The 15283-nt window shown below is 44.8% G+C and overlaps 1 protein-coding gene across 1 annotated transcript in view; it reads right to left on the bottom strand.

Annotated features, from left to right (window-relative positions):
• Positions 1-15283, bottom strand: part of LOC118379798 (protein furry homolog) — a 189981-nt gene that overhangs the window by 11237 nt on the left and 163461 nt on the right. Inside the window, 11 exon segments of the mRNA XM_052521747.1 lie at positions 195-399; positions 769-1055; positions 1185-1331; positions 1539-1733; positions 3139-3312; positions 3835-3909; positions 4733-4891; positions 5144-5329; positions 8546-8686; positions 11298-11468; positions 12925-13022. Coding sequence (XP_052377707.1) covers positions 195-399; positions 769-1055; positions 1185-1331; positions 1539-1733; positions 3139-3312; positions 3835-3909; positions 4733-4891; positions 5144-5329; positions 8546-8686; positions 11298-11468; positions 12925-13022 — 1838 coding nt within the window.

Here is a 15283-nt window from a genome sequence, read left to right as displayed (position 1 = left end):
AGAGAGAAAGAAAGAGGAGGAGACATTTAATGTTATATAAAACAGTTACACCAATGACATCACCCACAATGACTGTTACACCAATGACTGTTACACCAATGACTGTTACACCAATGACTGCATAGAACTTTCCAGAGTTTGATCAGTTGATTTATTGATTGACTGACTGACTGATCAATCGACTGATTGATTACCTGGAAGAGCGATGAGAAGACGTGGAAAGTATAGACGGCACAGGATCCGTCTGAGTCGGTTACCAGCTGGTTGATATGGCAACGCCATGCCTCCTCAGCGTCGTCACAAACAGTGGGCTGGAACGCAGCCAAGATGGCGGAGAAGAACGGTGAGGGGGGAGGAGGAAAACCAAGGTCCTCTAGGTCATCCACGTCATCACGAAGACTGTCAACACAGTAAAGGGAGAGACAAAAATTGGACAGGCACACAGTAAGTTAGACATTGATTTAGGACTGTGGTTGTATCACTCCTCGTTGATAAAGGAGTGATAAAACCACTCCTCATTGATATAGGAGTGATACAACTACCTCTCATTGATAAAGGAGTGATACAACTACTCCTCATTGATAAAGGAGTGATAAAGGAGTGATAAAACCACTCCTCATTGATATAGGAGTGATACAACTACTCCTCATTGATAAAGGAGTGATAAAACCACTCCTCATTGATATAGGAGTGATACAACTACTCCTCATTGACTCTATAGGTTTTTGGTCCAGGTTGCTATGTGTGTGTGTGTGTGTGTTCCAGTACCTGGGCAGACAGCTAGGGTCTAGAAACCCCAGCGGGGGTCTACAGAGCTCCATGCTGTGTCCATGGTGACCGTGGTGTTCCAGGTCCAGAGTGAAGCTCTCCCCCTCCCAACAGTCAGATCCCAGGGCCTGGGGAAGGTCATTCACACTGAGAGACAGGTCAGATCCCAGGCCCTGGGGAAGGTCATTCACACTGAGAGACAGGTCATCGTCCTGGCCCTGGGGAAGGTCATTTACACTGAGAGACAGGTCATCGTCCTGCCCCTGGGTGTCTTCATCATCACCACCCTGGAGGAGGAGGAGTGGGGGGGGGGGGGAGGTCCAAGGCCTTTGTCTAATTGTGGTTTTGAAGTATTTACGTGTGTGTGTGTGTGTGTGTGTGTGTGTGTGTGTGTGTGTGTGTGTGTATATACTAACCCGTAGTCCTCCCTGCTCGTCGTGTGGAGGTCCCTGGCTGGTACCTGGTGTGGCGGCGTTGAGGGATTGTGGGTCGGCTGACGTGGTGTCGCACGACGTAGAGAGAGAGTCCGTGTGGTTGGTCTCCTCTGACGGAGAGAGATTAGTCTGCAGGGTAAGGCAACATAAGACATCTCATTTTCTGAAACGAACAATGAATCCTAAATTTACAGGACACCTCAAACCCTGTCCCGAGGACATGTTTCCAAATCCTGGAGTCAGTTTTAAGATTATGGCCGTACTTGGCCGTTTTAGTGATATTCATGTTGTGTTCTGTTGAGGTTGTGCTATGTTCATCTCATGGTCAGTACTAACCAGTTGTGAGTGAGACAGACTCTGACTGGTAGAGGACTCTTCTTCCTCTGATGATTGGTCAGAGTCCTGTGGGTCTTCTTGTCCCAGACTGGGGGTGCTGCCTGAGTGTTGACTCTCCTCTAACAGGTCACCAAGCTCTGTGCTGTCCAGGGAACGCCTCCGTACACCCCAGTTAAAGTTATCCACGCTCTCGCCCTAAAAACACACACACACACACACACACACACACACACACACACACACACAACTTAAGCAGTGCTCCTCTGCAAAACTCATATCTGGCATGCATTTGTTCAAAACGGCACACAAATGTCATCAGACTGAAAAGGTTAATTCACAGAAGTTACTTTGGTGAGAAAAAAAAACACACAAAAAAACATGTCAATGTAATTTTGAAATTCTGGGTGAACTATCGCTTTACCTATTCATGGACTGCATGTTTCCTCACAATATTGTTTTGGACTGATACCCGATTGAGCATTGTAACGCATCGACAATGAGCGCGGATGAAGATTTCATCTAAAGTGTATTTTTACAGTTGCTTGGAAACACGATGACATTTCAATAGGAGGCAAATACTGAGTAAGAAAATCTTTCGTCATCATTTCGATGTCACCAGATTGACTTTCTTAACGTTAACTAGCTCGCTAAGATTGAGGGGAGGCCACCGGATTGACTTTCGATGTAGTTTAACGTTAACTATCTCGCTAAGAATGAGGGGAGGCCACCGGATTTTTAGCTTGCTGGCGTTAGCATTGCTAGCTATTTTTTTGACAAACTTTGCTAGCTATTGACAACATTGCCACCTGTCTTAAGTAAATTTGACGACAATGATAATGCTTGGCAAAGTTGTTTCCTTCTAAATATTTGACTACTTTAACAATTACATTGTATTTCCAGGCACTATAGTGTAATTTAAACAAAGAATGTATTTAGCCTCTGTCCACAATGACTAGGCTTATCGCCACTTTAGGGCACCACGATGGCGCCGCCGATAGAGGACGGCTTGAGAAAGCTCATAACAATGGCACGACGCGACCGAGTTACGGAGGTGCAACCTATGAATATCAGCATCTGTAAGTTACCATAACAACACCACAGCACTGTTATGAGCTCATGCACAGAACGGCTGACTGGATCACCCTAGCAACAGGCACGCACTTAAGTGTGACATCATTAGTGCTGCCTACTGCACACGCTCAGAGCGCCACATTCACAGCGTGAGACAGAGCTTACCTGGAGCTCCTAATGCAGCAGAGGGGAGAGAGAGAAATACAGAGTTACAGAGAGAGAGAGAGAGATGGGGGAAGAGAGAGAGAGAAGAAGAACAGAAACAGTGTGTTAGGGACAGAGAGAGCTAGAGAGAAGACAGACATACACAATAGAGAAAGAAAGAGAGAAAGGGAGAACACTGTATATACATTTGTAAAAGCAAAGATGTACATGAGTAACGTCAGTGTGGGAGTGGCCTGGTGCTGTCTTTGGTAACAGTCTAAGTGGGTGTGGCCTGTCTCCTTAGTAACCGTATGGGAGGATGTGGCCTGTGTCCATGGTTACCCTTAGCGTGGGTGTGTCTCTGTCTCCATGGTAACTGTCTCACCTCTCCGTCCTCCAGCTCTACATCCAGGAAGTCAAAGTCTCGGAACACTCTGAACTGCTGCTCTGACGCCGTGTCATCCAGCGTGTCTTCTCTGGTTCCTCCCTCCTCCGAAGACACGCCGCTCCCCTGAACCTCCATCATCATGTCCAGGTCCCCACAGGACGAGAAGATCACCTGTAGGGACAGGTAACCATGACGACAGGTTTATAACAGTGTCATAACAGTCTGCACCTCCATCAGCTCCAGACCACCTGGAGGGACAGGTAACCATGACGACAGGTTTATAACAGTGTCATAACAGTCTGCACCTCCATCAGCTCCAGACCACCTGTAGGGACAGGTAACCATGACGACAGGTTTATAACAGTGTCATAACAGTCTGCATCTCCATCAGCCCCAGACCACCTGTAGGGACAGGTAACCATAACGACAGGTTTATAACAGTGTCATAACAGTCTGCACCTCCATCAGCTCCAGACCACCTGGAGGGACAGGTAACCATGACGACAGGTTTATAACAGTGTCATAACAGTCTGCACCTCCATCAGCTCCAGACCACCTGTAGGGACAGGTAACCATGACGACAGGTTTATAACAGTGTCATAACAGTCTGCATCTCCATCAGCCCCAGACCACCTGTAGGGACAGGTAACCATGACGACAGGTTTAGGAAGAGGCGACAGTGTGTTGACTCACCGAGGGGTTTTTGGTGAGGCCAACCTCTTGTCCACACAGAGACAGAACGTTCACCAGCTTCTCTCTAGTTCTCTTCTGCAGGAGGGAGAGGAGGAGGAGGTGTTATGGAACATATGAACCGTAGCTTTAACGTTTCTATACTATGGATCATCTTCTCCAACTACACCCTCTAGCATAGTTACAGTACCACAATGAAACAACCGTCAACAAACCACTTCACAACCAAACAACTGAACACATCTCTCTTGCAACAACAACAAAATATCTCAATGAGACAAACCAACAACAAACTACCAGAAGGAAACAACCGTGTCACCTAACTAACTGACTGACTGGTATGTTACCTGTGAGGACTAAATACCAGTTAAACTACCAGAAGGAAACAACCGTGTCACCTAACTAACTGACTGACTGGTATGTTACCTGTGAGGACTAAATACCAGTTAAACTACCAGAAGGAAACAACCGTGTCACCTAACTAACTGACTGACTGGTATGTTACCTGTGAGGACTAAATACCAGTTAAACTACCAGAAGGAAACAACCGTGTCACCTAACTAACTGACTGACTGGTATGTTACCTGTGAGGACTAAATACCAGTTAAACTTACCAGAAGGAAACAACCGTGTCACCTAACTAACTGACTGACTGGTATGTTACCTGTGAGGACTAAATACCAGTTAAACTACCAGAAGGAAACAACCGTGTCACCTAACTAACTGACTGACTGGTATGTTACCTGTGAGGACTAAATACCAGTTAAACTACCAGAAGGAAACAACCGTGTCACCTAACTAACTGACTGACTGGTATGTTACCTGTGAGGACTAAATACCAGTTAAACTACCAGAAGGAAACAACCGTGTCACCTAACTAACTGACTGACTGGTATGTTACCTGTGAGGACTGAGGTCTCCTCCAGCTGACAGGCACTAGGACGGTGTTGGAGTTAGAACCAGAGGAGGTGGAGGAGGTGCTACGGGTCACAGCCCTGGCCTTCCCCTCTCTACCCCCTGACCCCTGCAGCTCATCAAACCTCCGCCCGATCACTGGAGTCTAGGAGAGAGAGAGAGAGTGGGAGAGAGTGGGAGAGAGTGGGAGAGAGAGGGAGAGAGTGAGAGAGAGTGAGAGAGAGTGAGAGAGACAGAAAGAAAGAACGAGAAAGAGAGACAGACAGAGAGAGAGAGAGTGAGAGAGAGTGAGAGAGACAGAAAGAAAGAACGAGAAAGAGAGACAGACAGAGAGAGAGAGAGAGAGAGAGAGAGAGAGAGAGAGAGTATGCGTGTCTGTGTTCGATGGCTCTCCCACCTCTGATATGTCAAAGGTGAAGTCCAGTGTCTTGCCGGGCAGGGCCTTGGCTGATCCGTCCCAGATCCTACTGACCTCCAGGTTAGAGAGGTCACCGTGGGCGTGGCTATAAGCAGGGTGGACCAGACTGGCTGACCGAGACACCACCAGCTTCAGAATGTTTAACGCATCCTTCCAGTGGACCGTCTGATGGGAGAGAGAGGGTTATACACACACACACACACACACACACACACACACACACACACACACACACACACACACACACACACACACACACACACACACACACACACACACACACACACACACACACACACACACACACACACACACACACACACACACACACACACACACACACACACACAAATGTAGGATATTGCAGTATATGGGGCAGGTATTGCAGTATTGGGGCAGTTGTTGCAGTATATGGGGTAGATATTATGGGGTATTGGGGCAGGTATTGCACTATTGGGGCAGGTATTGCAGTTTTGGGGCAGATATATGCAGTATATGGGCTAGATATTGCAGTATTGAGGCAGGTATTGCAGTATTGGGGTAGATATTGCAGTATATGGGGAACATATTGCAGTATTGTGGTACAGTAGGTATTGCGGTATTGGGGCAGGTATTGCAGTATATGGGGTGTATATATATATTGCAGTATTAGGGAGGGTATTGCGGTATTGGGGCAGGTATTGAGGTCGCCAGGTAGGTAGAGGACTGACCTGTATTAGGGAGGGTATTGAGGTCGCTAGGTAGGTAGAGGACTGACCTGTATTAGGGAGGGTATTGAGGTTGCTAGGTAGGTAGAGGACTGACCTGTATAGAGGTACAGTAGGTATTGAGGGCGCTAGGTAGGTAGAGGACTGACCTGTATTGTGGTACAGTAGGTATTGAGGGCGCTAGGTAGGTAGAGGACTGACCTGTATTAGGGAGGGTATTAGGGTAGGTATTGAGGTTGCTAGGTAGGTAGAGGACTGACCTGTATTAGGGAGGGTATTAGGGTAGGTATTGAGGTTGCTTGGTAGGTAGAGGACTGACCTGTAGTAGGACAGGTATTGAGGTTGCTAGGTAGGTCGAGGACTGACCTGTATTTGGGAGGGTATTGATGTTGCTAGGTAGGTCGAGGACTGACCTGTATTTGGGAGGGTATTGAGGTTGCTCGGTAGGTAGAGGACTGACCTGTATTAGGGAGGGTGTTGAGGTTGCTCGGTAGGTAGAGGACTGACCTGTATTAGGGAGGGTGTTGAGGTTGCTCGGTAGGTAGAGGACTGACCTGTATTTGGGAGGGTATTGAGGTTGCGAGGTAGGTAGAGGACTGACCTGTATTGAGGTACAGTAGGTATTGAGGTTGCTTGGTAGGTAGAGGACTGACCTGTATTGTGGTAAAGTAGGTATTGAGGTTGCTCGGTAGGTAGAGGACTGACCTGTATTGTGGTACAGTAGGTATTGTGGTTGCTAGGTAGGTAGAGGACTGACCTGTATTAGGGAGGGTATTGAGGTTGCTAGGTCGGTAGAGGACTGACCTGTATTGTGGTACAGTAGGTATTGAGGTTGCTAGGTAGGTGGAGGACTGACCTGTATTGTGGTACAGTAGGTATTGAGGGCGCTAGGTAGGTAGAGGACTGACCTGTATTAGGGAGGGTATTGTGGTTGCTAGGTAGGTAGAGGACTGACCTGTATTGTGGTACAGTAGGTATTGAGGTTGCTAGGTAGGTAGAGGACTGACCTGTATTGTGGTACAGTAGGTATTGAGGTTGCTAGGTAGGTGGAGGACTGGCCTGTATTATGGAGGGTATTAGGGAGGGTATTGAGGGCTCTAGGTAGGTAGAGGACTGACCTGTATTGTGGTACAGTAGGTATTGAGGTTGCTAGGTAGGTGGAGGACTGGCCTGTAGTAGGTATTGGGGTAGGGTAGAGGACTCTGACCTGTACAGTAGGTATTGGGGTAGGGTAGAGGACTCTGACCTGTACAGTAGGTATTGGGGTAGGGTAGAGGACTGACCTGTAGTAGGTATTGGGGTAGGGTAGAGGACTCTGACCTGTACAGTAGGTATTGGGGTAGGGTAGAGGCCTGACCTGTAGTAGGTATTGGGGTAGGGTAGAGGACTCTGACCTGTAGTAGGTATTGGGGTAGGGTAGAGGACTCTGACCTGTAGTAGGTATTGGGGTAGGGTAGAGGACTCTGACCTGTAGTAGGTATTGGGGTAGGGTAGAGGACTCTGACCTGTACAGTAGGTATTGGGGTAGGGTAGAGGACTCTGACCTGTACAGTAGGTATTGGGGTAGGGTAGAGGACTCTGACCTGTATTAGGTAGGGTCTTGTGGTACAGTAGGTATTGGTAGAGGACTCTGACCTGTACAGTAGGTATTGGTAGAGGACTCTGACCTGTAGTAGGTTGGGTATTGTGGTACAGTAGGTATTGGTAGAGGACTCTGACCTGTAGTAGGTACAGTAGGTATTGGTAGAGGACTCTGACCTGTAGTAGGTACAGTAGGTATTGGTAGAGGACTCTGACCTGTACAGTAGGTATTGGGGTAGGGTAAAGGACTGACCTGTACAGTAGGTATTGGGGTAGGGTAGAGGACTGACCTGTACAGTAGGTATTGGGGTAGGGTAGAGGACTGACCTGTACAGTAGGTATTGGGGTAGGGTAGAGGACTGGCCTGTAGTAGGTATTGGGGTAGGGTAGAGGACTGACCTGTACAGTAGGTATTGGGGTAGGGTAGAGGACTCTGACCTGTACAGTAGGTATTGGGGTAGGGTAGAGGACTCTGACCTGTACAGTAGGTATTGGGGTAGGGTAAAGGACTCTGACCTGTACAGTAGGTATTGGTAGAGGACTCTGACCTGTAGTAGGTATTGGGGTAGGGTAGGTATTGTGGTACAGTAGGTATTGGGGTAGGGTAGAGGACTGACCTGTACAGTAGGTATTGGGGTAGGGTAGGTATTGTGGTACAGTAGGTATTGGGGTAGGGTAGAGGACTGACCTGTACAGTAGGTATTGGGGTAGGGTAGGTATTGTGGTACAGTAGGTATTGGGGTAGGGTAGAGGACTGACCTGTACAGTAGGTATTGGGGTAGGGTAAAGGACTCTGACCTGTACAGTAGGTATTGGTAGAGGACTCTGACCTGTAGTAGGTACAGTAGGTATTGGTAGAGGACTCTGACCTGTACAGTAGGTATTGGGGTAGGGTAAAGGACTGACCTGTAGTAGGTATTGGGGTAGGGTAGAGGACTCTGACCTGTAGTAGGTATTGGGGTAGGGTAGAGGACTCTGACCTGTACAGTAGGTATTGGGGTAGGGTAGAGGACTGACCTGTACAGTAGGTATTGGGGTAGGGTAGAGGACTCTGACCTGTACAGTAGGTATTGGGGTAGGGTAGAGGACTGACCTGTATAAACTTCTCGATGGTCTTCAGGACGTCAGCATTGAACTGTCTGACCTGGACAACTGTCATGTCCATGTGGCTCAACAGACAGTAGATGATCTGCAGCAATGACTGTTGCATGCTGGGTAGGCCCTTGTCCAGGAGCTACAGCAGAGAGAGTGGGGGAGGGAGAGGGGGAGAGAGAGATAGATGATAAGCTGTAGACCATACTATTTACCAAGAGAGTTTTCATCTATAGTTTTCATTGCTGTCTATTTGCCACCACAAACCGATGCTGGCACTGAGACTGTACTCAACGAGCTGAATAGGGACATAAGCAAAGCTCATCCTGGTGATGTTAATGCAGGAAAACTGAAATCTGTCTTACCTCATTTCTACCAGCTTGTCACCTGTGCAACTAGAGGCAACTGTTTACGACCAGCCAGGGAGCATTTCCCTGTTCGTCTACACCTGTTGTTTACAACCAGCCAGGGAGCATTTCCCTGTTCGTCTACACCTGTTGTTTACGACCAGCCAGGGAGCATTTCCCTGTTAGTCTACACCTGTTGTTTACGACCAGCCAGGGAGCATTTCTCTGTTAGTCTACACCTGTTGTTTACAACCAGCCACGGAGCATTTCTCTGTTAGTCTACACCTGTTGTTTACGACCAGCCAGGGAGCATTTCTCTGTTAGTCTACACCTGTTGTTTACGACCAGCCAGTAAGCATTTCTCTGTTAGTCTACACCTGTTGTTTACGACCAGCCAGGAAGCATTTCCCTGTTAGTCTACACCTGTTGTTTACGACCAGCCAGGAAGCATTTCCCTGTTAGTCTACACCTGTTGTTTACGACCAGCCAGGAAGCATTTCCCTGTTAGTCTACACCTGTTGTTTATGAAGCATGTGACTAATACAATTAAAAACAATTAGATTTTGATTTGATATGGGTCATATATTCCGTTTAAATTTTTTTTAGATTATTTGTAGGACCTCAGACTGATAAAAGTATTTGTAACACTGGGTGGAAATGTGCATATTGGTGAATTTAAAGCCTTTTCCATGTAGTCACATAGGTGAACATGTTGAGTGTGATGCTCACCTCAGGTATGTAGGTGAACATGTTGAGTGTGAGGCTCACCTCAGGTATGTAGGTGGCCATGTTGAGTGTGAGGCTCACCTCAGGTATGTAGGTGGCCATGTTGAGTGTGATGCTCACCTCAGGTATGTAGGTGGCCATGTTGAGTGTGATGCTCACCTCAGGTATGTAGGTGGCCATGTTGAGTGTGAGGCTCACCTCAGGTATGTAGGTGAACATGTTGAGTGTGATGCTCACCTCAGGTATGTAGGTGGCCATGTTGAGTGTGATGCTCACCTCAGGTATGTAGGTGGCCATGTTGAGTGTGATGCTCACCTCAGCCATGTAGATGGCCATGTTGAGTGTGATGCTCACCTCAGGTATGTAGGTGACCATGTTGAGTGTGATGCTCACCTCAGGTATGTAGGTGGCCATGTTGAGTGTGATGCTCACCTCAGGTATGTAGGTGGCCATGTTGAGTGTGATGCTCACCTCAGGTATGTAGGTGGCCATGTTGAGTGTGATGCTCACCTCAGCCATGTAGATGGCCATGTTGAGTGTGATGCTCACCTCAGGTATGTAGGTGGCCATGTTGAGTGTGATGCTCACCTCAGGTATGTAGGTGGCCATGTTGAGTGTGATGCTCACCTCAGGTATGTAGGTGGCCATGTTGAGTGTGATGCTCACCTCAGGTATGTAGGTGGCCATGTTGAGTGTGATGCTCACCTCAGGTATGTAGGTGGCCATGTTGAGTGTGATGCTCACCTCAGGTATGTAGGTGGCCATGTTGAGTGTGATGCTCACCTCAGGTATGTAGGTGGCCATGTTGAGTGTGAGGCTCACCTCAGGTATGTAGGTGGCCATGTTGAGTGTGATGCTCACCTCAGGTATGTAGGTGGCCATATTGAGTGTGATGCTCACCTCAGGTATGTAGGTGGCCATGTTGAGTGTGATGCTCACCTCAGGTATGTAGGTGGCCATGTTGAGTGTGATGCTCACCTCAGGTATATAGGTGATCATGTTGAGTGTGATGCTCACCTCAGCCATGTAGGTGATCATGTTGAGTGTGATGCTCACCTCAGGTATGTAGGTGATCATGTTGAGTGTGATGCTCACCTCAGGTATGTAGGTGGCCATGTTGAGTGTGATGCTCACCTCAGGTATGTAGGTGATCATGTTGATTGTGATGCTCACCTCAGGTATGTAGGTGATCATGTTGAGTGTGATGCTCACCTCAGGTATGTAGGTGGCCATGTTGAGTGTGATGCTCACCTCAGGTATGTAGGTGGCCATGTTGAGTGTGATGCTCACCTCAGGTATGTAGGTGATCATGTTGAGTGTGATGCTCACCTCAGGTATGTAGATGGCCATGTTGAGTGTGATGCTCACCTCAGGTATGTAGGTGGCCATGTTGAGTGTGATGCTCACCTCAGCCATGTAGATGGCCATGTTGAGTGTGATGCTCACCTCAGGTATGTAGGTGGCCATGTTGAGTGTGATGCTCACCTCAGGTATGTAGGTGGCCATGTTAAGTGTGATGCTCACCTCAGGTATGTAGGTGGCCATGTTGAGTGTGATGCTCACCTCAGGTATGTAGGTGGCCATGTTGAGTGTGATGCTCACCTCAGGTATGTAGGTGATCATGTTGAGTGTGATGCTCACCTCAGGTATGTAGGTGATCATGTTGAGTGTGATGCTCACCTCAGCCATGTAGGTCACCATGTTGAGCGTGATGTCAGCGAAGGCCTCGTGGAGATAGCGACACACGACGCTGACCCAGGAGAAGGGGTCCCGCGTGTACGACCTGTTCTTATACAGGGTCATCACATGGGCCAGGTGAGACAGCTTGGTGTTCTTCTCCTCCAGACATACCTGGAGGGAGGGGGAGAGAAACAGGAAGCTACGGGAACTGATAGAGTAGATGTAACTCTGTGGTAACAACAGAGAAGCTGGACGGTCCAGTGGACAACGATCTAAGACAATGAAACAGACTCTTTAACTGCAACAGGAATAACACTATAAACGTAAGACCAACAGGAATAACACTATAAACGTAAGACCAACAGGAATAACACTATAAACGTAAGACCAACAGGAATAACACTATAAACGTAAGACCAACAGGAATAACACTATAAACGTACGACCAACAGGAATAACACTATAAACGTAAGACCAACAGGAATAACACTATAAACGTAAGACCAACAGGAATAACACTATAAACGTAAGACCAACAGGAATAACACTATAAACGTAAGACCAACAGGAATAACACTATAAACGTAAGACCAACAGGAATAAAACTATAAACGTAAGACCAACAGGAATAACACTATAAACGTAAGACCAACAGGAATAACACTATAAACGTAAGACCAACAGGAATAACACTATAAACGTAAGACCAACAGGAATAACACTATAAACGTAAGACCAACAGGAATAAAACTATAAACGTAAGACCAACAGGAATAACACTATAAACGTAAGACCAACAGGAATAACACTATAAACGTAAGACCAACAGGAATAACACTATAAACGTAAGACCAACAGGAATAACACTATAAACGTAAGACCAACAGGAATAACACTATAAACGTAAGACCAACAGGAATAACACTATAAACGTAAGACCAACAGGAATAACACTATAAACGTAAGATCAACAGGAATAACACTATAAACGTACGACCAACAGGAATAACACTATAAACGTAAGACCAACAGGAATAACACTATAAACGTAAGACCAACAGGAATAACACTATAAACGTAAGACCAACAGGAATAACACTATAAACGTAAGACCAACAGGAATAACACTATAAACGTAAGACCAACAGGAATAACACTATAAACGTAAGACCAACAGGAATAACACTATAAACGTAAGATCAACAGGAATAACACTATAAACGTAAGACCAACAGGAATAACACTATAAATGTAAGACCAACAGGAATAACACTATAAACGTAAGACCAACAGGAATAACACTATAAACGTAAGACCAACAGGAATAACACTATAAACGTAAGACCAACAGGAATAACACTATAAACGTAAGACCAACAGGAATAACACTATAAACGTACGACCAACAGGAATAACACTATAAACGTACGACCAACAGGAATAACACTATAAACGTAAGACCAACAGGAATAACACTATAAACGTAAGACCAACAGGAATAACACTATAAACGTACGACCAACAGGAATAACACTATAAACGAACGACCAACAGGAATAACACTATAAACGTAAGACCAACAGGAATAACACTATACGACCATTTGAAATGTAGTTTGGTGTTTTACCTGTGCGATCCTCTCAGCGCTCTCCTTGCAGAACTGAGTGGGGTGGCCAAAGTGTTGCACAAGATGAGGCAAGAGACACAGCACATTCAGGGGAAAACCTAGAGAGAGAGAGAGAGAGAGAGAGAGAGAGAGAGAGAGGGATGAAGAGAAAGATAGGAGAGAGAGAGTGGTAGAGAAAGAGAAGGAGAGAGAGCGAGTGATAAAGAGAAAGATGGGAGAGAGAGAGAGAGGGATGAAGAGAAAGAAAGAGAGCGAGAGAGAGAGAAATAGAAAGAGAGAGAAATTCAATTTAAATTCAATGAACTTTTACTTCCTGGGAGGGAATTTCATGTGTGGTGATGAATGGTACACACGACACATAACAACACATAACAACACATAACAACACATAACAACACATGATACATAACAACACATAACAACACACGACACATAACAACACACGACACATAACAACACATAACAACACATAACAATAACATAACATAACACATAACAACACATGACACATAACAACACACAACACATAACAAACATAACACATAACAACACATGATACATAACAACACATGACACATAACAACACACGACACATAACAACACATGATACATAACAACACATGATACATAACAACACATGACAACACATAACAACACATAACACATAACAACACATGACACACATAACAACACATAACAACACATGACAACACATAACAACACATAACACATAACAACATAACACATAACAACACATGACACATAACAACACATGACACATAACAACACATGATACATAACAACACATGACAACACATAACAACACACGACACATAACAATACATGACAACACATAACAACACATAACACATAACAACACATGATACATAACAACACATGACACATAACAACACAACACATAACAACACATGACACATAACAACACATAACAACACATGACAACACATAACAACACACGACACATAACAACACATGATACATAACAACACATGACACATAACAACACATGACACATAACAACACATGACACATAACAACACATGACAACAACAACACATAATAACACACGACACATAACAACACATAACAAACAACACATGACACATAACAACACATGACACATAACAACACATGATACATAACAACACATGACACATAACAACACATGACACATAACAACACATGACACATAACAACACATGACACATAACAACACATGATACATAACAACACATAATAACAACACATGACACATAACAACACATAACAACACATGACACATAACAACACATAACAACACATGACACATAACAACACATGACACATAACAACACATGACACATAACAACACATGACACATAACAACACATGACACATAACAACACATGACAACACATAACATAACAACACATGACACATAACAACACATAACAACACATGATACATAACAACACATGATACATAACAACACATGACACATAACAACACATGATACATAACAACACATGACACATAACAACACATGATACATAACAACACATGACACATAACAACACATGACACATAACAACACATGACACATAACAACACATGACACATAACAACACATGACACATAACAACACATGATACATAACAACACATAACAACACATGATACATAACAACACATGACACATAACAACACATGACACATAACAACACATGACACATAACAACACATGACACATAACAACACATGATACATAACAACACATGACACATAACAACACATGATACATAACAACACATGACACATAACAACACATGATACATAACAACACATGACACATAACAACACATGATACATAACAACACATGACACATAACAACACATGACACATAACAACACATGATACATAACAACACATGACACATAACAACACATGACACATAACAACACATGACACATAACAACACATGATACATAACAACACATAACAACACATGACACATAACAACACATGACACATAACAACACATGACACATAACAACACATGACACATAACAACACATGATACATAACAACACATGATACATAACAACACATAACAACACATGACACATAACAACACATAACAACACATGACACATAACAACACATGACACATAACAACACATGATACATAACAACACATGATACATAACAACACATGATACATAACAACACATGATACATAACAACACATGATACATAACAACACATGATACATAACAACACATGATAACAACACATGACACATAACAACACATGACACATAACAACACATGATACATAACAACACATGATACATAACAAC

The sequence above is a fragment of the Oncorhynchus keta genome, chromosome 6 (assembly GCF_023373465.1).
Source record: "Oncorhynchus keta strain PuntledgeMale-10-30-2019 chromosome 6, Oket_V2, whole genome shotgun sequence".
NCBI lineage: Eukaryota > Metazoa > Chordata > Actinopteri > Salmoniformes > Salmonidae > Oncorhynchus > Oncorhynchus keta.
Note: the sequence above shows the minus strand (reverse complement) of the source record. Positions and strands in the feature narration are given on the sequence as shown.